The sequence below is a fragment of the Emydura macquarii genome, unplaced genomic scaffold, assembly GCF_026122565.2.
Source record: "Emydura macquarii macquarii isolate MOO-44397 ecotype Brisbane River unplaced genomic scaffold, CSIRO-AGI_Emac_v2 contig_2417, whole genome shotgun sequence".
NCBI lineage: Eukaryota > Metazoa > Chordata > Testudines > Chelidae > Emydura > Emydura macquarii.
This window is the reverse complement of record NW_027132554.1, coordinates 3,961,306-3,985,938: the sequence shown is the minus strand read 5'-3', so window position 1 is coordinate 3,985,938 and position 24,633 is coordinate 3,961,306. Positions and strand designations below refer to the sequence as shown.

The 24,633-nt window shown below is 56.6% G+C and overlaps 1 protein-coding gene across 1 annotated transcript; it reads right to left on the bottom strand.

The window, feature by feature from the left end:
* Window positions 1-9,504: 9,504 nt before the first annotated feature.
* On the bottom strand, window positions 9,505-23,710 carry AMBP (alpha-1-microglobulin/bikunin precursor). The gene is made up of 10 exons (XM_067561579.1): window positions 23,493-23,710; window positions 21,504-21,652; window positions 20,484-20,560; window positions 19,534-19,647; window positions 18,926-19,027; window positions 16,356-16,393; window positions 14,720-14,798; window positions 13,897-14,064; window positions 11,246-11,419; window positions 9,505-9,668 (listed from the first exon to the last, which is right to left on the bottom strand). Exons 1-10 carry the CDS (start codon window positions 23,610-23,612, stop codon window positions 9,637-9,639), a joined length of 1,053 nt encoding a protein of 350 aa, XP_067417680.1. The 5' UTR covers window positions 23,613-23,710; the 3' UTR covers window positions 9,505-9,636.
* Window positions 23,711-24,633: the final 923 nt, after the last annotated feature.

Below are 24,633 nucleotides of genomic sequence, written 5' to 3'. Positions count from 1 at the left end.
GTGCCCAGGGTAGCCACCTGAAAATGCCAAGGTCAGGGCAGGCTGTAAAAGGAGAGCAGATTCTCCCAGCACTGGAGGGTGGAACTGAAGCCAGACTTCCCAACCAGCCACAAACTGCGCTTCTGAATCCCTACAGAAGCCAGTACACAATTACACACAGCCCCCTTTACTGCATTTCAGCTCCAGGCTCCCAAATCAGCACTAGGTCCAGTAAAGAGACCAGTTATTTAAACTCTCTGCTCTTTACTAAAAAGGTTCCCTCTGACCCCAAGGGGTCAACCACAGCACCAGTTCAATACAAGTTTGGATCCTACCCAAAATACCACGCTGCCGGCCAATCCTTTAGTAACTAAAACTAAAGGTTTATTGTAAAAAGAAAGAAATAAACCATGAGAGAAATGTGAAAGGATTAGAGCAATCAGATACATACAGATGATTGAAAGTCCATACACATCAGGTTTCTAGAAGAATTGTGGAGTTGCAGGCTTGCATAGTTCCTCTGGTGCACATCCAGTAATTGGATGGGTCTCAGTCCTTTGTTCACAGCTTCAGTTGCAGTTGACTTGGTCCAGAGGTAGACAGGTGTTTGAAGGGGAGTCCCAACTGAAAGACTGGTGACTAAAGACCAAATGGATTCCCAAGGCCTCTGTCTTATATACCCCCTGGCCATGCAGTTTGTAGAGTTTTACAGGAACTAAAATGGAGTCCAGAGCCACATGGGCCAGTCCTGGTGCCACATCAGGTGTATCTCCGGCTTCTCCCCCTGGGGCCCTTGCACCTGGGAATGTCTTAATGGGCCATTAAGCAGGCTATTGTTCTGCAGCCCTCCTGTCTGGGGTGTTAGTCAGACAGCACCACTTGAAATACAGATATACCAAATACATCCATAACTTCCATTTCACATATTACACATGAAGATAAGTACTATCATCTGACTTAGCATGTTATAACCTTCCGAGCAGTACCTGGCATGGCATCTCTCACATGAATTAATATGATTTTGACATATTGATGTCAAACAATATAACAAATGCTCCCCCCCCCATCTACCCAGCGTGACACCCCCAACGCGAGACTGGTGTAGAAGGGAGCAATCGGAGCTCCTGAATACACCCCAAGGGCCCCCCTCATTCAGACAGCACCACACCTTCTGCCCCGGAACCTTAATCAAAGGGGGAGTGGAGCCAGCTGAGTGAGCCTGCGGGGACTGGGCTAACAGGGAGCAGCTGTTTACCCTCATTAATCCAGCCCTAGAAAAGCTCACAGACAGGCCCCTGGCAGGGATTTACCAGAGCACAGTGCTGCGCTGCGGTTGTAGGGGGGGCTGCGCTGCGTGAGGGGCTGAGCCTGGACTATGCCTGTCAATAATTGGTGGTGGGAAAAGCCCATGACTAAAGAGCACTAGGGGCACATGAAGCTGTGATCTGCACACGGCGTGGGGGGCAGAGGACCTGAGCAGCAGGGGGGGTTGGTGTGAACCTGCTACAGAGGGGGGTCGACAAGCATGTGCACAAGGGCGATCCAGTGGCTATCATGTACTTGGCCTTTCAAACAGCCTTTGACAAAGTCTCTCCCCAAAGGCTCTTCAGCAAAGTAAATGGCCATGGGAGGAGAGGGAAGATCCTCTCCGGATCGGTGACTGCTTACAAGGCAGGAAAGAAAGGGTGGGACTAAATGGTCAGTTTTCACAAAGGCGAGAGGTGAATAGTGGTGTCCCCCAGGGATCTCTGCTGAGACCAGAACAGTTCAATATGTTCATGAATGATCTGGAAAAGGGGGATGAGCAGCGAGGTAGCAAGGTTTGCAGACGATACAAAACTACTCAAGATAGTGCAGCTGAAAGCAGACGGCGAAGGTTACAAAGGATCTCACCAAAGCGGGGGACTGGGCAACAAAATGGTAACTGAAATTCAGTGTTGACAAATGCAAAGTAATGCCCATTGGAAAAAGTCATCCCAACTACGCATACAAAACGATGGGCTCTAACTTAGCTGTTACTACTCAGGAAAGAGACCTTGGCGTCACTGTGGATAGTTCTCTGAAAACATCCACTCAATGTGCAGCAGCAGTCCAAAAAGCTACCAGACTGTTGGGAACCATTAGGAAAGCCAAGGAATAGATAATACGACAAACATATCACTGTATAAATCTATGGTATGCCCATGCCTTGAATTCTGTGCGCAGTTCTGGTTGCCCCATCTCAAAAAAGATATATTGGAATTGGAAAAGATCCAGAGAAGGGCAACAAAAATGATTAGGGGTAGGGAACAGCTTCTATGTGAGGAGAGATTAAAAAGACTGGAGTGGTTTAGCTTAGAAAGAGACGAGTGAGGGGGGATAGGATAGAGGTCTATAAAATCATGCCTGGGGTGGAGAAAGTGAATCAGGAAGTGTCATTTATTCCTTCTCATAACACACGAACCAGGGGGTCACCCAATGAAATGAATAGGCAGCAGGTTTAAAATGAACATAAGGAAGTACGCCTTCACCCAATGCACAGTCACCCTGTGGAACTCCTTGCCAGGGGATGTTGTAAAGGCCAGAACTATACCGGGGTTCAAAAAAGAACTAGATCCGTTCACGGAGGACAGGTCCATCAGTGGCTATTAGCGAAGATGGGCAGGGATGTAACCCCTGCTCTGGGTGTCCCTAGCCTCTGACCACCAGAATCTGGGAGTGGACAACAAGGGGTGGATCTCCTGTTCTGTACTGTACATTGCCTCTGAAGCACCTGGAATTGGCCGCTGTTGGAAGGCAGGATACTGGGCTAGATGGGCCATTGGTCTGACCCAGACTGGCCGTTCTTGTGTTCTTATGCCTGTCTGCCCGGAGCCCCCTGCCTGTCCCCATTCAGATTCTTTTTCCTACTAAAAACAGCAAACCTTCCCAAGCTTCTAGTGGGTGGAGCAGTGCACTGGGACTAAGCATAGCTGGATTCTGTTCCTGGGTCTGCCACTGACTTACTGGGTGCCTCAGTTTCCCCAGCTGTCCAATGAGGATCCTGATACCACCCTCCCGAGTTAAGCACTTTGAGATGTATGCATGAGAAGCCCTGGATAAGAGCTAGGTGGCCTTGTTATCACTCTGTTACCTGCTGCAGGTTTCCCTGCACACCAGTGCTGAGGGGAGGTGCAATATACCCGCAGCGGAGCGCCTCAGCGGCTGTGACACTGCTTACGCCTCTGGCAGCTTTCCGTGCAGACAGTGCTGGGCCCTACAGAGTTGGTTTCTGGGTCTGGGAGAATGGCTCTTGGTAGCTCAGCCCTGCCACATTTGGTCTTGTCTGGCTCAGCAAGCAGCTCTGCTCCTGCAGATTTAGTCCTTCCTACACACTCCAGTGATCCCTCCATCTCCACCTTGACGGCTTGGGCATGCCTAGGAACAGCCCCGGCCGTGCACCCAGCTCCCTTCCTTCCTGCAAACCCTGCTGAGCCCCGCGTCAGCAACAATCATCCTTGTGTGTTTGACAGGGCGGGCAGGCCAACGAGGGAGCCAGGAGGGCAGGGGTCCTGGGCTGAGAGCGGGGCGAGCAGCAGGCAGAGCAGGGGGATCTGGAGATCTCCATGTGAGCTGGAGCTGCCCAGAGCGGGGCCGAGCTAAGGACAGAGCAGCCGGCGGCTGGGAGGTGAGAGAAGAAGCCCAGGCCAGGGAGCCGAGCTGAGCCGAGCCGAGCCACGGCAGCAGAGCCAGAGCGGCCCGAGGAGCATCCCAGAGAGCAGAGCTGAGCCGTACCACACTGATGAAAGTGGGGCTGGGGCTGGGTGCGGTGAGCAGCTGGGGAGTGCGAGGGGGACCCTTACTGCAGGGAGATGCCACCAACCAAGAGCCCTTGGAGGGGATCGTGACCCAGACACTGGGGGCAGACATGGGGGAGAAGGGCCCTGCCCCCCAGAGCCTGGGGCGTGTGGCCACCGCCAGAGCCAGTGTCTGACTCTGCATCTCTGCAGCGCAGCCAGGCCTGGGCAGGGCCTGCGGGGGTGGAAAGCAGACTGACCTTCCCTTATACCCCACAGAAGCTGGGGGGCCCGGAGCAGGGGGCAGTGTGGGGTGGAAAGCAGACTGACCTTCCCTTCCACAGACGCTGGGGGGGCCCGGAGCAGGGGGCAGTGTTGGGTGTTTTCTTCTAACATTTCTCCTCTTTTCTGTATTTTTTAAGATGGATTGTTGTTCATTAAATCGTTTCTGCTTTGCGCTGTCTGCATCCATCAGTGGGTCAGGGAAGCCCCCAGTGTGGAGAGAGCCCCCCGCAGTGGGGACACCCCAGCCCTGTCCTATGGGACCACGGCAGGATTGGGCGTTGAGCCCCAGGAATCCTGGGTCCAGCCTGGTCGGGGTTACAGGGATCTCGCCACGCAGGAGAGTGGGAGGGGAGCCCTCGAGGTCAGGCCGGCCTCTGGGTAACTGGAGTGGGGGCGAGGACTCAGATCATGTCGCTAGCCAACTGCACCGGGGTAGCGTGTGGGCCAGGAACAGTAGCGGGCCCATTCCCCCGCTTACACTTGCACCGGCGCCATGGGCCTGTACCTCGAATCCACCTGGCTTAGCTGAGCTCCACAGGGCAGGCAGGGCAGGCAGGGTCGCTGCAGGCTCTGAACTGCTCTGAACATCCCTGGCATGTCCTGGAAACCAAAGTGCCTCCAGCCTTTCAACGCTGGAGATGAGAGAGAGAGTGAGACCATCATCTCCTAGAGCCGTCTCGCCCCGCCCCCGCCGTCTCGCTGCTTGGGGAGCCAAAGTTTCCCTTCTGCAGCCCCTGCAAGGACCCATCCAGCCAGTCTGAGAACTGCCAACCCCCGAGCATTGTATCCTGCCCCCCCAGTTCCAAATGACGGGCTCTGGATAAAACAGCAGCCAGCACCAAATCACCCCAGCATGATTTTGCAAAATCAGACCAATGGGATTTTGGGGGAAAGAGGCAGGCCGGGTGGTTCAGAGGTTGATGAACAGGACTGGGCGTTGAGACCCTTTCTGTTTTCACCTCTGCCACTGACTCACTCTGTCACCGTGGGGAAAGAACGCCACTTCTCTATGCCTCAGTTTCCCCGTTTGTGAGATGGGAGCTAACTCCACCCTTTATAAAGCTCTTTGACACCCTCCCATGGAAAGAGCTTTAGAAATATTAAGGTTGGGTTAAAAACCCTCTGCCCAAATTGTCCCTGCCCTCCTGGCCCTCCAGCCACAACCTGGGGGGCTCTGATGCAAGGGAACCTGCCTCCCAAGATGCTCTGGGTTGGGTTTGGGAAAAAACAAAACAGCTGCCTTCGCCCATTTGCCATTTACACATGCACTGCTCCTGCTGGAGGAGCAGCTGGCTCCTGTTGCTCTGGGCTGGGCGCACACAGCCCACTGCTGGGCTGGCCACTGTGTTTTAGCAGAGGCTGCCGGGTGAGCCAGGCAGGGGAGCCAGGCACTAGAGAGCAGAGACCCCTTGAGTCCTGCGTGCTCCCCTTTGGGATGAATCCAGGGACAAGGGGTGAGAGAGTCACTGAGAAACCTGTTGCCTTTGTTAGCTGGTCCCAGGCTGTGGGGTCTTTCCCGTCTGGCCCAGCCCCTGTACTCAGCTGGCAGGTTCTCGTCCCTGCACTGGGCCCTAGTTTGCTGTACCTGTCACAGGGCATCCTTCAGGGTGCGCTGGGAGAGCCTCTGCTGGAAAGCCCCGTAGAAGTATTAGTAATTTGCAAAACTGAAGCCCAGGTTGCCCCAGTCTGCGCATTACAGAGATGGCACCAACGCGGTTACCACATTCACACCCCCATTTCCACTCCCTCGGAGCGTCCATGGGCTGGACCCAGCAGAGCCCAGACCCAAACCAAACGGGTTGATTTTGAAACCCAAGTGGCAGCTCCTCTGGTCCCGCACGGAGCAGGGGGAGCTGTAAGGAAGTGGACAGACGGAAAGGTAAGGTGAACAGCTGGGAGCTCCCCTGTCTGCTGTGGAGGGTGGCATGGTCTCCAGGAACGCGGTGTGGGGCGAGGGTCATTGAAAGGCAGATCCAGCAAAGGCTGGAGACAAGGCAGTAGCCAGCGAGGCCTGGCAAGGGGGTAGAATTAATGGTGAGCTCATGGGTGTGGCCCAGCTCCAGCTTGTCTTCACCTGATCAGCTCCTGGGAGCGTCACCTGCACAGTCACGCCCCTGCCAGTCAGTGTGTGGCTGCTCCTGTCTCAGCCTGAGCGTCTCCTAGTTCATGTCACTTTCAGTCAGGGGCGTCAGTTCGGCTGCCGTCTGCGCGGATGAGCCTGGACTCCTGTTGTCCCTGATCTCCTGAGCCTCGTTGTCCTGCCACGTGTGCAGCGTAGCGGCAGGGCGAGTGCTTCGTCCAGGAACAGCACGGTGGGAAAAGAAACCTGCAATTCCCCAAGCCTCATTTCCCACCATGCCTGTCTCAGATGAAGCCCTAGCACTGCCTCTTTGACTGACAGGAGCAGGTGTCCCCGGTGTACAACACACCCCAGGGACACCTCGCCACTGTCTCCAGGCAGGTTTGATCTGTCACCACCTCTGCCACCCTCAGTGCTGCGCCTATTTGTTACTGACAAGGCCTTTTGGGTGGGCACCTGCCCCTTATTTCTGCTCAGGATTGCCTCCCGTGCGGCCTTTTCCTCTCTTTTGTCTTGAATTCCTCCTCTCTGCTGCTCCCCTGTGTCTGACTGAGCCCCTGCCCTCCTCCCATTAGTGCTCTAGTGGCCCGGCAGTGGCTGTGGCCCCACGGTGCAATGCACGTCTGTCTGGAAGCACCCATAGCGCTGGCGAAAGGCGCTGACTGGCCAGGCCTGGAGAGTGACGCTCAGCCCCGAGAGACAGGCGCTGGGCACGGTAATGCCCTGCTGCTGGCCACGGAAGGACAGAAGACAGCATGGCTGGAGTGAAAACAGAAAGGAGGCCTGCAGCGAAATCTCTGCTCTCCCTGCTGGGAGGCGATTGGCACCCAGCCCAGCGCTGCTCGCTGAAAAGAACAAACCTGTTTAATGTGAGGATGGAGCACTTCCCAGGCCTGGCGAGCTAGATCGCTGCACAGCACGCTTGAACTGATTCAACTGTGTCCACACAGGGCTGCCAGTCCGTGCTCCACATCCTGCCCATCGCCCACCGCAGCTACCCGCGCCACAGAGCCACTCTCCTCCCTCTTCTTGGGGCCTTTGCCCATGGCATTCTCAGCGTCCTGGGTACAAATACCCTTGCTGAGGGGCCGCGGGGGTAAGACCTGCTGTGTGCGCAGGGCGCCTGGAGCAATAGCTGTGGTGTCACCTGCCCTGAGGACTCTGGGATTCTGTGTCCGCTGAGGTGGGGATTAGTCCAAGATGCCACGAAAAGCAACATTTTTGTCCCTGTGGCACCGGGTGCCTGGGTTTGCTTTCCCAGCTCCCTCCCTTGCCAGGATCTGCCTGCTGCTGCCTTTCCAGATTTCGCCACCAGGGGGCGTTAACTGGTTTACACTGCATACTCCGGGCTGGGTTCCCAGGAGCCAGGCAGCCGGGGCTGGGGGCCAGAGCTAAAATTCACTGCCCAAAACTTCATTAACACAGAGACCGAGTTGAATGGCAGCACCGTGTGCCCCTCAGCACATTAGCGCAGCTCCACAAGCTTCTGAAAACCAGGAACTACCCACCCGGCAACCCCAATCCTAGCCCCCTTCCACCGCCCTCCCAACCCCTGCTTGCCCCGATTCCATCCCCAGCCTTCCCCCCCGCCTCCTCCGGGGCCATCACCATCCACAAACCCATCCAGTCCTATTGCCTTCTCCAGCCCAAACCCTGGCTCCATCCCTATCCCCAACCCACCCCCCTCCCCCATGGGCTGGGAGTCAGGACTCCTGGGTTCTATTCCCAGCTCTGGGAGTGGGAATGGGGGTCCCTGGGCTCCAAGACTGCCTGTCACTGGCTCACTGTGTGATGCTGGGCCAGTCTCTCCCTCGCTGGGCCTCGCTGTGACAGTTGGGTGACAATGCTCACTCCTCCCCGGACATCACGCTGGGGGGTCTAGGTGAAAAGCCACCAATGGGCGCTGGGAACAATCGTTCTGCAAGCCACACCTCCGTCACAGAACACAAACCCATGTCTTCACATGCCACTGCGACGGTCTGCTCCTAACCCTGGTCCTGTCTCCCTCAGTATCAGACTTTGAGAGCCTGGCCCTCATGACTGGCTTCACTGGCCTGGCTCAGACCTCTCCAGGGGCTGAGCCGAGAGGTCTGTTGTCCCCCTAGAGTCATCACAGCTCTGCAAACCCGGGCCCTGCCAGAAGAGTTGCATTCCCACACAGAGGGTCAGAATCCTGCTTCGGGGCCGCTGGGGCGCCAGTGAGTCCGGGGGCTGCGAGCTGGCTGGGGCAGCGGCAGGAGTTGGGCGCTTTGTGCATGTCCGCCAGTGGAAACTCAGGGGCCTGCAGGGTGAGGCGGTTTTGAGAACCCCAGAAAGGGCTGGAAGGAACCTGAGCATGTATCCAGTCCCACCCCCCATGCTGAGGCAGGGCCAAGTAAACCAAGAGCAGCCCTGACAAGAGTCCGTCCAGCCTGTTCTTAAACCTCCCAGGACAGCGACAGGTGCCTGAACGCCAGCGGCAGGTAATGCTGGGCTTAGCTGGCTATTAGGGCCCTAAAGTCCCTGTGGGGATCTGGCCCCCAGTCTCTCCTTCCGCAGTAGCTTGAGAAGATATTGCTTCGTAGTCCAGAGGATTGCTCCCCATGGCGTGGGAAACGTTCCACATCCCGTACGCGGGGCCACGTCTCCGGTCCCATAGCAAGGCCCACACGGCGGGGCTCAGCCGCACAGTGGCACTAAGCATGGAGAGTTAATGGCTCAGGGTGACTCTCCTTGTGCACCTGGCCCTCCTGAGCACCTCACACCACCCAAGCTGCACTCAGGAGGAGCTGGTGAACTGGGGGATCCAAGACTTTTTGCTCCAAAATTTCAGCTTCTGATCCACATTTTCTGTGTTTTTCTCCATTTCTGTTAGTTCGTCAAGTGTCTAATCAGAGTTCTCTCCAAAACCAATATTGTGGGGTCTTGGGGCCTATTAAATCAGAACGGTCTGCCTAGAACATCCCAGTGAGGGACCAGGGGAATAGGGTTCCAGGAGAAGCCAGAATCCAGAAGGGCACAGGCCCTGTTCAGAAACACAGCTCCTGGTTTCATGCTAATGTTCCCAGTTCCATCAGGGTGAGAGAAGAGACACAGGAAACAAAATCTTACCCCAACTCTCCAGGACGCATCAAGTGCTGCGCAGGGCAGGAGAACAAACCAGGCCTAGTTAGACAAAGACCAGGAAGCGTGACTTTGCTGGCTCAGATGCATGCAGGGACCTGGTGAAAAGAGCATGGTGGGAAAGAGACCCCATGGAAAGCCGGGGAAGGGAGGATGGATGCACCAGAGAAGATGGTGAGTGGTGGAACTTAGTGCTGCCTCGGACAGGTGAAGGTGGCGGATGCTTGTGCACCCTGATAATGAGATAAGGGGAAGAAAACAAAGAAAGCCCGGGGCCATGTGCACACACACTCCACTCATGTATCACTGCTCATCTGAAAGACCTTTACTGAAACCGATGTGCACAGATCAGCACAAATGTTATTCAAATGCTCTCCGAGCAGGGGTCCCGGCTGGGGCTGGCTTACATTCCAGCTGTCACGCCCAGAGCAGCCTTCAGTTCGACAAACCCAGAAACTCCTCATCTCCTGGAAGAAAAGAGAAGACGTGTCACACAGGCCGTGCATGCAGCTGGGCACGCAGGCGTCCCGTGGAGTGTGAGGCACCCAGAGGCCATGGCGATGGGCATGGTGGGAGTGCTGAGATGACAGTGGGACGGACAGCCAGGGAGATGGCACGGACGGCAGTCTCACAAACACCAGAGCTGTTCAACTAACACAGATGTAGAACTAGGAAACCATTTAGTTCAGCAGCAGCAAGATGACCTCGCTGCCAGGAAGCGGGTCACCTGTCCGAAGGATGTCTGCACGCAGCTGGGAGCGCGTCCCCGCCTGGGTAGACAGACGCACTAGCTCGGCTCAGGCTGGCGGGCTCCCTCGCAGCGTCGCCAGGGGTGGTGCGGGCAGCAGCTCGGGCTAACCACCTGACTGCAAACCTGCCCGGAGCCCGGCGACGTGCACGGGCGGCAAGGCCAAGCCACTACCCCGGATCTACTGCTCTTATCAGACCTAGCACACGTCTGCTGCCCGTGCGGGGAACACGGTTGCAGCTGCAGTGTAGACGTACCCTGAGTATAATACTCCTGCCTAGCGAGGACAGCCTGACCATTGGCCCAGAGTTTGCTTCTTGGACTCTTTGGAACGTCTTCATCGTTGTATCTGTCTACGGAGCTCCCAGCGGGCCCCTCCCCAGGTACCAGCGCAGGGATTCTACATTCCCTGCTCAGACAGACGCTCTGAGCTCAGCGGTGGGAGGCCTGAGTGGCTGGGCCTTCCCTGCAGAAAGGCAACAGCAACAGAGGCTGACAGCCACTCTGCATGTGAGACTCCTGAGCAATAGCACAGCCGCTCTCCAGTGGCTGCAACCCTCATCCGGCCCCAGGTGCACTCAGTGGGGAACCGGTGAGCTGCAGGCCCCTCCCCTCCATCACACACACGGCTTCATTAAACCGTGACCCACCCAGCTCATTTCAATGGTGCTGCTTTGACAGAGCCGGCTGTAACCCAGAGCTAGTCCTTCTCCCATCCAGCTCAGCCGGGAGATACTGGCATTCGCTGCCGGCTGTGACAGGTCCTGTGCATTCCCAACCCTGCTCCTGCCTTTCTCACTCCAGGTACCCCGAACCTGACTCAGCTCCGATTCCTGACTTCCGACTTCGGCTCTGGCCCCTGCCCGCTGGCTGTGACCCTGGGCGCCAACTCCTGCGCTAACCACTAGGCTTGACTCCCGCGCTAAACAAAGGGTCCGATCGCTCACATCCCGCCCGGTCCTGGTCACCGACACAAGATTCGTGCAAAACGCCGTGCTTTGTGATGGTTTGGAAGGATTGTCTCTGCTCACTCACCAGCAGGGGACAGGCACAGCAAGAGACACCAGGGGACTGACAGGAGAAAAGGGGGTCCCAGTGGGGGGACTTTCACCCCAGGGGAGACTCGTGCGGGAGCGAGAGGACCTGGGGGCAGGGTCGAGGGGAGAGAGACAGGGTGTCTGCTGTGGGGTCACGTCACCAACGCCCCCGAGCTGCAAACGCGGGTGGGACGAGAGGGCCGGAGCGGCTGGATGCTGAAGGCAGGTTAGGTCTGTGATGGCAGCGGGCGAGCCGTACCGTCTGCCGGGACCCCGCAGTACTCCTTGCACTCCTTCTCCGTGTAGAATTTGTTCCCGTTGCCCTGGCAGCCTCCATACTTGAAGGCGGTGCACTTGCCCTGGGTTGCGTCGAAGGCCCAGAGCGTCACTAGCTGCCGACAGGGCCCTGGCACTATGGGTAACCTGCAGGCCGCTGGGAGAAAGACAAGAGGGGAGAAACTGGAGTATCTTTCTTCCCAGGCCCCAGGTCTGGAGCCACCCCCCAGCGATGCACTGGGAGCCAGTGGAAGGGAAAGGATAGGTGCAATGTGCGCACAGCAACCTGCCCCGCTGGGCAGGCAGGCAGGTGAGCGGGTGGGCAGCGGCACCCTGGAATAGCTGCTGGGTGGAGGAAGGGAGCGGGGCTGCCGGGGCAGCTCGGTGTGGAGTCGCTCTCTGAGCTCTGTCCAGAAATCCCCATCCATAAAGGCTTGTCTGCACCAAGGGGTGGCGCTGTAACTCCACCAGTACAATACCCCCTGCTCCCCGAGGAAGCAGTTATCCGGGTTTACGTGTGTTTGTCCTGGCGTAGCTGCTCCTGTGTGAGGAATTTACCAGCCCAGCAAAGCTCCTGGTAGAGCTTAGAGTGGCCAAAGGGTTCTGTTGCCCAGAAGGGTTGCATCCACACCCCTGACGGACGGGGTGTGCACAACGGGGGAGCAAAGGGGCACAGGCCTCCCCAGTAATCGTTGGGGGCTCGGTGGGTGGGGGGGGAAGCAAGCTGCTCCTCCCATGGCTGGAGCAGGGGGGGAGAGTGTGAGCTCCTCCCAGGGCGGGGTCACAGAACGTGCCCCCCACAAGGGGTCAAAGTGACGTTTCTGCGCGTGCCCCTGCTAACGGACATAGCTCTGCTGGCAACATCAGTAGCGTAAACGTGGTCTGGGAATGGGACTCACGGTACCAGTGCATAGCACATTATCTCCCTGTAACGCCAGCCACGCTATGGGCAGGGCCGTATTATCCATTAGGCACAATAGGGGCAGTGCCTGGGGCCTACGAACCTTTCAGGGCCTACGAAAAATGTTGTGAACTAAAATAAAATGTATCCGAAAATTTGAAAAGCAAACGATGAAATCAAAATCCATATCTTCTTAAATTCAATCTATTTATCTAAGGTACAAATGACTATTCTATTATCACATATATCCAGTGTAAATTTAATTCTGTGACAAGATTTACAATTTTCTAAGCTTTGAAGGAATATGGTCACAATATTAGCCAAAGGGAATGCAGGACATGCAGGTTTCAATTCTGAACAATTTTTATTTGACATTTTGCTCAGAGTGGCAAAACTAGGGGCCACAAAACCTCGCAGTGAATGTGCTTAAATTAATAGCTTAAAATCAAATGAGTTATTTTGGTTGGGGGGCCTACGAAGGCAAGTGTGCCTAGGGCCTACGAAGGTCTTAAAACGGCCTTGACTATGGGTGGTACCAATACCAGTAAGAAAAGCCGCCCCTGAGCAACATAGTTCTAGCGGGGCAAACGCTGAGTGGAGACCAGACCTGAGCCCTTCCAGAGATCCTGTCACCGTAGTATCTAGGCATGTTCTCTCCACCCCTCATTTCACTCCAGAGAGAACTAAACTGATTTCCCCGCAGTGGCTCCAAGACAAGCACAGCAGCTCAGGGCAGAGAGGAGGGAAGGGTACAAAGACACCCCAGCAGGGCAGCAGCGGGGCATTGAAATGCAGAGCTATGGCTGGAGAGGCAGAAAAAGCACAGTGAGCCCAGAAATTGCTGCGTGCAGTCCGCCATTCGACAGGCTCGCACCTGGGCTTGTTGTGGTTAGGACTTTTGTGCCAACTGCCCAGACACAAATCTGCTGCTCCCCGCACCAAGCCCAGGATTTGCTATTGCTTGTTTGTGTTAGCTTTGGCTGAGTGTCCGGGATAACGGCAGAGAAGTGAGCGGAGGGGTTCACTGGCTCCGTTCTTCTATGGCAAACAGACATAAAGTTGGGTGACAGTTTTTTGGCAAACAGTAAATTTCACTGAAAAATGCATGTTGGGGGGCACTGAAACTTGCAAATTTGGGTTGAACTCAGTGAATAGTTTCAGCCAAAAGAAAAGAACAAGGACATTTTTTGGAAAACATTCAAACAATTTGTTTCAGTCGTTTCAATATGAAACATTTCGACGTCTGTTGCCAAACGGTGTTTCATTCAGAAACGTAGCTATTACTTTAAAAAAAGGTGAAAAAGCCCCCAAATGACCCACAATGAAACGCCAAAAATAATGTCATTTTGGGTCAAAGGAATCGTTTTGTTGGACCCAAAACCAATTGGTTTTGCTTTGGCCCCTAAATCAAAAATGTCAGTGACTCAGCCAGTTGCAGCCGCCCTCCGTTTTCACGTCACCTCATGCAGTCAGGCCTTGGGCATGGACGCGCCGTGTCTCATTCTGGCACCTGGCTGATTTCTCAGGGCCGTCCCCGCTGCGCCCTTCTCCCTCCACAGGGGCTGGGCGTGACCGTGTCACCTTCCCACCGCCCCCCAGGACAGAGCCCTGAAGCAGGAAGCCTCGACCAGGCATAAGAAGCCGAGGGTGCCCAGATCAGAGGGACAGCAAAATGTGGGCGTGCGAGGCACAGGAAGCTGCGTGGATTTTAAGGGGCTGCCCGCCCACCTTACCTTCAGTGCGGCAGGTCTGAAGACACTCCTTTTCGGAGCGGAAGTTGTTCCCATTCCCCATACAGCCACCGTAGTGGAAGGATTCGCAGGCCATAGACGAGGAGTTGTAGAAGAACCGAATGTTCATCCCCATGCAGGGGCCCACAGCTTTATTCAGCCGGCAGAAATCTGCGGACATCAAGCGGGTCGATCCTAGTGAGCTGCATTTTACACCCACAGAACCACAGTGCGGGTGGTGGTGACATCCAGGGGCTGCATGGCCATGTGCCCAGCACGGCCGAACCCCCAAACCGCCAAAGGGTTCAAACCGCTGCCATTTCCAGCAACCCTCTCGGCTGAGAGCCATGTGCTTCTGTCCCCCACCTGTGGGATTTCCTGTGGAGGTCACCCAGCTCTGTGGGGCAGGAGGAGCAGTGGATTTCCTGTGGAGGTCACCCAGCGCTGTGGGGCAGGAGGAGCAATGGTCCGTCCTGGCCGAGGGGCAGATTTGCAGCATAACATCTTACACCCCTGCCGGCCTGGCAGGGAGCTGTGTCCCGCAGGAACAGGCAGAGTCCCAGCTCTCTGACGGGACACCGAGCAGTCACCACTAGCCCTGGAAGGTCCCAAGGCAGAAGGATCCGTAGAAAAGCTGCTGTAGGTAAAAGTCGAGCTTTTCACCAGGAATGCGTTATACTTTTCTGCCCCCGCTGAGGTCTGTGCACCGTCTGGTCATTTGTTTTCCAGGGAGAGGGGTCAGGAGGACCCAAGATCACCAAGAGCCTGGTGATAACAACTTTCTTCGCCCCATCCCACCCCGTGGTGATCCCATCTTAGCACGTACCTTCCTTTTTGCCACCATGTGTCGGCAGGGGGCCTGCCGCTGAGCCCTCTGGCTCGGGCAGGACAGCTCTCCGATCCCTCTGCACAGAGAAAGAGCCGCCGGTTAGGTGAACTAGTCGCCTTGTCACCATCCATAATGCAGTGAACAGCTGTGGGCCACAAATTCCAGCCTCTCTCCTAACTGGTGGGAGATGGCAGAGAACACAGAGACGCTCCAGGCCTGCAATATGAGGGACGCCCAAAGCCCCTCCCAGGAGCAGGAGCAGGCCCAAGAGGGTGTAACACGTTCTCCCAAGTGGAGGAGGGGCCAGTGAAATCATTGTGATTTCGAACGGAGTTTCTGCTTTTCCAAACCTGCAGCGGTGTGAAGCTCCACTTCCTCTTCACACCCTGAGAACATCTACACCGCAGCGGGGGGTCATCCCCACAGGGAAGGTGTCCCAGTGCTAGCTTTGCTCAGGGCTGGGGGGCTCCAGCTAGCTGGCTGAGTACATACCCGAGGGATCGGGCGGCTAGTCCCTGCCACAGTGGCCACACTGCTATTCTCGGCTCAAGCCGGGCTAGCACGGAGGGTGTGCTGCATGGAGGTACCCACTTCTCCCAGCAAACCCGAAGGGCACCGGTCAGCGAGGGAGTGAACGGCTATCACTCGGATGCACTGTCATCCATCAGGCACAGGAGCATGTGCACCCCAAGGAACACCAGGATTGCCAGGGCTGTGGTGGGAGGAGGAAGCTGCAGTGTGTGCTGGGTGCCCCATTTGAGAGGGCCCCCAAACCAAGTGGAATGACCTGGCATCACAGTGCTATTCACTGAAGTTTGGCTCAGCTCTTGGCCTCCACGATATCTTGTGGCAGTGAGTTCCACAGGCTAAGTATGTGTTGTGTGAAAAAGTGTGCTAGGTCATCCTGAACCTTGGCAGGAACTGGACTCCTGGGACAGGTAATGGGACATGGGGCCTTTCACCTCTGTGTCATCTAAAAGTTAAGGCCATTTGATAGCCCCTGTATGTCATGAGTTTGGTGGTCTCAGACCACTTCCTAGTGAGCAAGTGTCTCACAAATAACCTCCACCACAACTGACACTAATTGTTGGCACCAATTTACCCCAGCAGAGGGCTTGGCCCTAAGGTTTGAACAGGAGATAGATACTGACATGGCTTCTCCCTCCTCGAAGGGGGTCCTCTGAGTCCAGATGGGGTAGACGGGCAGCTGGGGGGTGGAGGGGGAGCTTGTACTGGGAGCAGAGAGGACTCCCACCTCCAGAGCTGGCTACTTGCACCAATCATGGAGCATTAAAGTAAAATCAAACGGAACAAACGGGCGTCTTTCTGGGATCTTGCCTCTGCTTAGAAGCAAAGCCATTGTGCCCATGTTTTTCCACTGAACCCTCAGCCCCTTCCACGGTTTGCTGTCACCGCGGACACAAGCTCGTCAGAGACACCCGCGCAGTGAAGGTGCATCTCCCGGGTGGCTGAGAAAGCCAGGCTGGGCCCTTCAGGACAGCGCACACCCCCTTAATCCAGCATCCCAGATACCAGCAGGGCCATGGTGATCCAGCCAGCGCTGTCTGGAGGGGACGCGGCACTCGGAGACCCAGGAAAGTCAGCTCATGAGGTTCCAGCCCCAGCAACTCACCTTGGGTTCAGTCTGGGTCTCGCTGGGAACACATTCACCTGCGCCAAGGGACAGGCAATGAGTGTTAGCAGGGTGGAGAGGGGAGTCGGAAGCTGCTGTCAGAGAAAGGCAGCTCCTAGCGGGCCTGCCCAGCTATAGCCAGTGTGCCTCTCTCATCTCCTGAGACAGCGTGCGCTTGCACACGCACACACACTCGTGCTTGCACGCACACACGCTCGTGCACTCCATCTGCCGGGATAAACACTACCCAATAGGAGGCTCCACACTCCCCCCCATGTCTGCATGCAGAGCCAAGCCTGGGAATCCCGCCCCCTATACCATGCCCCTTGGGGGGCTCTGCTGGGTCTGAACTCCATGGAGCTGGTGGCAGGAGGAATGGGTAGGTGTAGCTGGTCAGGCCCTTGGATTCTCTTCCACCACCACCAACCCTGAGGGCCAGACATTCAGGCCGTCCAGGGTTGTATTACCATGCATGGCTAGGGAATGGGCTAGCAGGGCTGCCTTGGACCATCCCACCCTGGAGACGGCCCTGTCCCCATATTACACACGAACAGAAAGTCTGAGACCTCCCCTGCCCTCCTCCATCAGGCTAGGCTTTCCTCCCGCTCCTCTCCTGGCCTTTTCTCACCCATCAGTCACCTGACTTTCTTACACTTTGTTCGCATCACATCACCCTGAAATTGCAAACCCATCCGCAGGGCCACAGCTGTGCAGGGCCAGGCGGGGGCGGTTCAGCTTAGAGAACCGTCGAGACGTCCGGCTGGCAGGGACCTCAAGCGGCCATCCAGTCCAGCCTCCTGCGCTGAGCAGGACCACATAGCCCTAGACCAGCCCTGGCAGGGGTTGTCCAACCTCTTCTTACAAACCTTCAAAGGCAGGCAGGGATTCCACAGCCACCCCTGGTAGCCCGGGCTAGCGCTTAGCTAGCCGAAGCGTTAGAAAGATTTCCCAAACGTCAAACCTCCACCCCCGGGACTGCGGATTTAGCCCATTACTTCTTGTCCGACCATTGCAGGCACTGCGATCTTTACGACAGCCCAGCACAGCTGAAGTCTGCCACCGCTTCCCCCTCACTCTTCTTTTCTCAGCACCAAGCAGGCCCACTTCTTTTTAACCTGGCATCATTTCTGTTGCTCTCTTCTGGACTCTTTCAAGTTGGTCCACATCATTGTTAGAGTGCAGTGCCCAGAGCTGGACGCAGCACTCCAGCTGGGCGCTCCCAGCGCTGCGCAGAGCAGGCAGTGACCCTCTGCGTCTCCAGGAGCGTCCCAGCCCGTGACTGTCAGCGAGGGACTGGGCTGCCGCCTTTGCAATGGCTGTAACGGGACCCGCAGGGCTCCACCCGCTGCCCTGCCTCTTCCCGCAAGGCCCGCCCTGCACACCATGTGCCACAGGAGCAGCCTGGCACTGGAGGTGGCAGCGTGGCCTAGGATCACACCACACACGGCCGCCTCAGCTTTCCCTCTTGGGGCGTTCAAATCAAATGTCACCGAGGCTTTCCCTCGCCAGAAGTGCCCCTCCTTGGGCCTGGGTTCACAGATGTAAAATGAAACAATCCACAGCAAAGTCCCTGCCTCGGCCACACAAGCCAAGGTTCTCTTCCTCCTCCCAGGCCTTCCTGCCTGGGCCCTTTGCAGTCAAGGCCTGTCCCAGGCTCCCTGCCTAGGGCAACTGCCCTGCTCCGAAGCTCCTCTGTGCAGAAGCCCTTCATCACATGCCCACAGCTTCCCCCATTGCAGCCTCCTGCTGCTCCTCAGGCATTCGCCCTCCCCGCCCTGCAACCAGCGGCTAGCCCCAGCTCTCCAGTCCTTCAGGGTGAGCCGCACTCTACAGCCGGGTGGGCAGCTCGGTCCCTGGTTCTTGCCCCTTTCCTCGGCCAGCCCAGGTGCTCAGCACTGCTGTGCTATGAGCTAAGCCAGTGAGGGGTGTGGGCAGCATCTGTCATTCCTGGGACTCTCTGGCCAGTCAGAACATGAGGTCGCGGAGGGCGTTCTGCCTCCTTTGTCCGTCAGTGAAAGGCACGAGACCTCCCTGGGACGGAGCATCACACGGGGGGCGTGGGAGGAACTCCCGCTGGCATTCAGGAGCCGGGCAGCGAGTGGGGGCGATGACACAGCTGCAGAGCGTGGGGGCGATGACACACCTGCCGTGGAGGGCCAGGGGCGGTGACGGGGTTCCCGCTGTCGGTGGGTGCACTATGCCTGGCCCCGCGGCATCCGGCACCTTAGAGCCCATCGCTGTGGCTCTGTTCTGGACTGGAACTGAAGGTGAATGGGGCTCACGAGAGCCCAGGCCTGGGACCTGAGCCATTCAGAGATGGCCCAATCGCCTTGTCCCCACACAGCTCCTCTCCGCCACTTCTTACCCTCCACTGATCTCTCCCTTCCTTGTGCTCTCTCCTGTTCCCTTCCAGCCCCTGGCTGACGGCTCCGCTCTGCCCTGCCCCTCCAACCAGCCATGCTGCAGCCCCCCTCCCTCCCCGCGGCTGGGTGGAGGGGACAGTGCGAGAGAGGCAGAGCGGGAGGCCCCAGAACAAGGCGTCCCAGGGGCAGAGATCACTGCCGGGTTACCTTTGTTTATCATGATGAAGATGGAGTCGTCCGGAATCCCCATCTCCTGAGCAAACTGCCTGAAATCCACAAGGAGGCCTTCTCGCAGCTCCGGGCTCCTCCCTGGCCAGTGGAAGGAGAGAACGGGCCTTCAGCAGGCGTGTGTGCGGGGCGTGGTTGGGGAGAGGGTCTGAACTCGCCCCCCCACCTCCCTCCCACAAAGCTCCTGCAGCTGGAGCCAGGTCTGGGGCAGGCGCACGCTGTGCAAGCTTCCCCCACGGCTGTGTGTGTGTGTGGAGCACCCCGGGTAGCAAACCGGGTCAGACCTTCGCTCCACTGTCCTGTCCAGCGGTGTCCTAGTGCTCATCAGGACCAGCTCAGTCCTGCCAGCCCAGCCTCGCCCCGGGTCTCCCCTGAGCAGACGCTGCCCCAGCCAGATCAAATGACCCCAATTTGGGTGACAATTGTCTGGCGTGGCCTCTTTGTGCCCAAAGCTTGGCTGGGCTTGGCCCTCCAGAGCTCACAGCTTCCCGGTCAGAACAGGTGGTGAGCCCCGCACAGCTCAGCTCACGCAACAGGGTGGGGGACGCAGGGACTGAGTGCTTGGCGACTGCCACCGGCACACATACCGTAGAGTTTGGCTGTAATGGTCAGTCCAAAGCTGCTTTTCTTCTGCATTAGAATGATGGCGTATTCCTCGTAGTTGGTGCGCACCACATAGGAGTCGATGGTCACGTTCCAACCTGTATCAAAGGAAACGCACAGAACATCACGGCCACAACCGCTGGGGGGGAGGGGGGTTCTAAAGGGGTGTGAATAGGGGATAACCCGGCACTTGAAAACGGACTAGCTGAAGTGAGCCAGCGAGGCCAGGGTCCCCGCCTGTGGTATTTGCTGAAACTGGCTGCTTCTGCCTAAACCGCGTGAGCTAAACTGGCCTCACTGCAGGGAGAACGTGCCAGCGGTGCAGAGCCCGTGGCTCCCTCACAGTGCATGCCCTGGCCCAGCACTCATTGGCCACCTTTAATACCGAGGGCAGGACAGCAATCCATCTGTAGCACCGCTAGACATGACCTGAACGCTGGGCAGGAGTCGCCATTGCATTACTCTCATTTTATACCCGTCTAACTTCACTGTGTCTAAGAACCTGCCAAAACAATGGACGATAAACAAACAACTTAAACCGATTCAAAAGAGAAGCGGACAGGGCTCTTTTAATCACCACTGCTGCTGGAGGATCAGAGCCCTAGGATCTTCCTAGTTAGAGGTGGAAGAGATCTAGTGCAGGATTGTCCCCTGCACTATTTTCTCCAGGCCTTTATCCCAAAGCCTGGATTTAAATATCCTAAGCCACCAACCTTCTACCACTTCCACTGGGGGACTGTTCCACAGCCTCTACTAGATTTCCAGCTTAGACTTGGCTTCCCAGATTGCTGGGTGCATTTTCCTTCCCTTCCTTCCTTCCCATTACTCCTAGCTGCGTTGGCATCCCTTCCCTTTTCACATCAAGTTCGGCATCCAATGGTTCTCCGCAAATGCACCCTTATGAGGAAAGCAGAGTTGTCCCTCCCACACTTACTGGGGTTATAGTAGGTGTATTTTCCAGGTATGTCGGTGTTTTGGTACTCTCCAGAAACCTGCGTGCAGACACCTTGCCTGGGAAGGGGAGAGAAAATCTCTAATAAATGCAGCTATACCCAGTCCACTTATTAAGTATTTTAAAATCCAGGGCCAGCCACGGGCCACCGGAGTTCTTTAGTCATTGCCAGGGGATGCCCTGGAGCTCCCCATGGCTGTGGATGCATAGGCCCTATCCCCCCTCCCCAACATCCACCACAAGACACTGCCAACTCTCCCCACTTTCTGGACCTGGGCCCTCCACAGATGAGGCTGTGGCCCTGCATGACTAGTATAGTGGGACAGTACCGAGCAATTTTCGGCCTTTTATTTTGTAGTGTCATTTTATGGCTTTTAGTCTTTGGTGCTGGGAGCAGGGAGGAGCCAATGCAAATATCTTTTGATGCTGCGAGGTCGGAATGTCCCAGGCACCTCCAGTAACAAAACCTGGAATTGCTCCTCTGCTTGAGTAGGGTAAGCAGGTCTGTGGGGCTGTTCAGGGACCACCCTGCAATCATTTGGGTGGGTTTTGAATGTTTCTGTTTCCATTTCAATCCGTCCCCTCCTTCCCGGTTGTAATTCCAACCAAGAGATGCCTGGGATTCACAGGGAATTTCTGCTTCCCGCTCTGCCCAGAATCTCACTCATTTCACTCCCAGATCTCAAAGGCTTTCAGGGAAGAGGCTCTTTATTGATCTTGCCATTTTGCAGATGGCGAATGTCAGGCACAGACGGGAGAGTGACGTGCCCAGCATTGCAGCAGGCGGCATGTAAGAGAACCCCCTGCGATGCTGAATCACAATGGGCCTCATTTTCAGGCCTGGCCAGCTGAACGAAGCCAGTGGGACCTGCAGGGGGCAACAAACAGCTCTGATATCAGGCCCACGGAGGGGCAGCGGGAGTGCAGCTCTGAGTTTCCTGGGTTCACAGTGTTGTATTCCTGCGTTTCGGATAAGTGGGGCACAAGTTCCTGGGATCCTACCTGAGTCTGGTGCTGGTGGTGGTGGTGCTGATCTGATCACTAGACAGCCCCGGTCCCAGCACCAGCGTGCCCATGTTGAATTTATCCTTGTATTGCTTCATCCATTTGCATGTTGTGCCGATGGCAATGTCATACCATTTGCCGTATATCTAGGAGAAAGGAAAGCACAGCCTGTGAGTGCCCCGCCCTGTGCCCTGGAAATACGGACCAGGGACATTCCACCTCTCCTGAGGATTTGGGGAATTTTCAGGGTTTTCTGCAGAGTTTCAACTTTCATTGCAAAATAATGCTGAGCCTGATCTTACAGCGCTCCGAGGGTCAGGTCAGGTGCTGAAATACCTCTGCGGGACTGGGCCTGAGCCCTACAAATCCCACTGACTTCAGCAGGCCTGTCAACCTCAGGTCCCAACTCTTCTGGCTGCACAGCCAGCTTTGTGAGCGGGAGCCAGGCCGGAGCTGCCTGAGTCTTCAGACAGCCTGAACCAATGACAATGCCGAGGTGGGTGAGCTACCCCATTCATCTCCAAGGGGTAGGAATTCTGAACCCTAATGATTGCCATTGAAATGTTAACATCGTTAACGATTTCACTGCTGGCTGTCCAGAGACACCTGGCTAATGCACTTCTGCTACCTCCTGACTCTGCTGGGGGGCAGCAGGGCAAGTTGCTGCTGAATGCCAGCTGCTCCTTCCCCGCCGCACTCAGCCCCAAACCAGTATTGTCACATCGCTGCACACTGCCCAGCTGGGCCAGGCCAACAGCCACATCTCTGGCTGAAGAAAGCAGAAGACGAAGTAGTTACTGCACGGTGCAGAGCCTAGCGAGACACGTCGGAAGTGGCGCTGAGAAGCCTAGTTAGACAGAGCAGGTAGACGTGGCGGATAAGTGCTAATTTAGTATTCTTAGGAAAAGACGGCAGTCAGGGGCGCTCTGTCAAAGAAAGAGGGAAGAAGTCTATCAACTAAAGAGACAAATTCCGTGGGATAGGCCCTGCCGGGGATGGATTCCACATCGTTAGCGTTTCCGGGTGCTCTGCAGAGCGCCGGCTATACCTGTTTAACTCCGCGCTTTGGAAACACTGGTTGTGATGGCTACTGGGCAGTTAGATCATGGGTGCCAGGAATGCCAAGGACAGCGACCACGGACTGATCCAGACACGGGCTCACGAGGGCAGTCGAGAGCCCACAAGCCCCCGCTCCTCCCCCAGCATTTCTCCCTCTTCACCTCAAACATGAGTTACCTGCCTACGCTAAACAATCCAGCTGGCATTAGCTGAGACGCTGGGAGTGCCTCTCCCAGCCCTGCAGAAGAGCTCTGTGCTTCGAAAGCTTCTCTCTCCCCCAACAGGAGTTGGTTTGATAAACAACATGACCCCCCCCCACCTTATCTCTCCAATGTCCTGGGACTCTGCATGCAAGGACAGCAATGCACAGTTACTAAAATCCTGCCCGCTGCTCAGCAATCGGATTCCTTCATTTTCAAAGGCTCCTCTATTAAACGCCACTAAAAGTAATCTGACGAGAAGCCCCTTGACCTGCACCAGCTCTGTCCCCAGATATCCCCCCAAATTCTCTTGGCTGGTTGTTCCCACTGCACCCTATGCTGATTCTTTTCCACCTCCCCAGTTGTTCCCTGTCTGGTACCACTCCTACAGCCCCACACTCCCACAGCCATGTGCCTGGGCGCTCTGCGTCTGTTAGGTTAGGGATCACAGATGTCACACACACAACTCACTCGTTCACTTCCCCCCTCACACACTTAAGCTCTTCTTATCAGGGTATTCGCAGCGAGATCACAGTAGGTATTCAGCACAGCTGAGCCTTCACTAGAACCCTGGCTCTGTACGCCCCGAACTGACATGGTCTGAGTGGGACCCTTCCAGCTCTGCCCATCTCTCGCTGGGAGAGAACCCGAGACGACAATTGACAAAACGCTCTTCACTTTTCTAACCGGCTCCCGAGTGTTAATGTGAGCGCTGGCCAGTCGTTACCCGGTCAGGGTCGAAATTCTCTTGCACTTGGATGTCCTGGGTGTGGCTCCCAGTCGGGCTCCCTCTGGCCGTGAGCAGAAGGGCGAGAAAGGGAAGAAAGAGGAACCCCTGGAACTTCATGGCCCCGAGGTCGGTTGTGCCCTTCAGCTTCAGAATGACGGACTCAACCCTGGAACGTGAACGCTGCTTTTCTCCTGGCTGTGGGGAACTGTGAACTCCGAGCCCCTGGGCACGGCGGGAGGTGAACGGCCTTGGGTGGGCAGAGCTTGGCTGAGTACATCACAGGCAGCCAATCCTGACAGTGCGGGGCTGGGGGCCGGGCACTGCTGGACCACGCTGGGACTCGCGGCATCACAGAACTGCTTGTGCCTGCAGGGGGCCGAGCCGTTCCCATTGCGGGGCAGGATATTTTGCTGCAAAGTGGCAATGGGCTGGTTTCCCTGGCAGAGCAGCAGTGAGGGCAGGACAGCCAGCAGCATTGTCCGCAGCAGTCGCTTTCCAGCCGCGTTGTGCGAATGCAAGTGTTGTGAGAAGGAGGGACTGGTGATCCTGCCTAGAACAAAGCTTTCTCCTCCCAGCTCTGCCGGTGCCCTTCCTTCCAGCCCTGGGATCTCTACACACCCAGCTCCGCCAGTGCCCCACAGCCAACCCTGACCCACAGCCAGCCCTGACCCACAGCCAGCCCCTTCCCACCACCATCCAGCGCTGGGCCTGTCTGACAGACTGGGCTCTGCTCTGCACTGCACAGTTCGGTTGATGCCAGGCAGCTCATGTTGACCTCACTATGTCAGAGTCTTGCTCCTGCCCAAGTGAGTTCCCCACGACACCAGCATCGTAACCCCAGCTCCCCGAGAGGCAGAGGGCGTGTGTCGGTGTAGTCAGGGCGACGCGGTGTCAGTGTAGACAGTGCGGGTTACTTACATCGCCTGTTGGCTGGAGCCATGACATTGAGATGAAAACCCAGCTCCCCAGCCAGGCTGCTGCAGGTCCCGCTCCAAGCTGGAGCACCATCCAGCTCCTGGCTTGGGCTGCCCCCCGGAGTCCTGGCTCCCAAGGCCAGCAGGGAAGCCTAGCTGTACCGAGGCTCTCAGCTCTGGGCCTGGCTGCCCCCAGGCTCTCAGTTCCCCGCCAGGTGTGGATC

Bases quoted from the DNA above. Each gene is read 5' to 3' on its own strand.
- AMBP (XM_067561579.1), bottom strand. From the start codon at position 23,612: ATGAAGTTCCAGGGGTTCCTCTTTCTTCCCTTTCTCGCCCTTCTGCTC. The intron at 19,028-19,533 runs GTATGTGTGCCG...TCCACTGGCCAG, and splicing joins CATTACAGCCAAACTCTACG to GGAGGAGCCCGGAGCTGCGA. The intron at 11,420-13,896 runs GTAAGGTGGGCG...TCTTTCTCCCAG, and splicing joins TCAGACCTGCCGCACTGAAG to CGGCCTGCAGGTTACCCATA.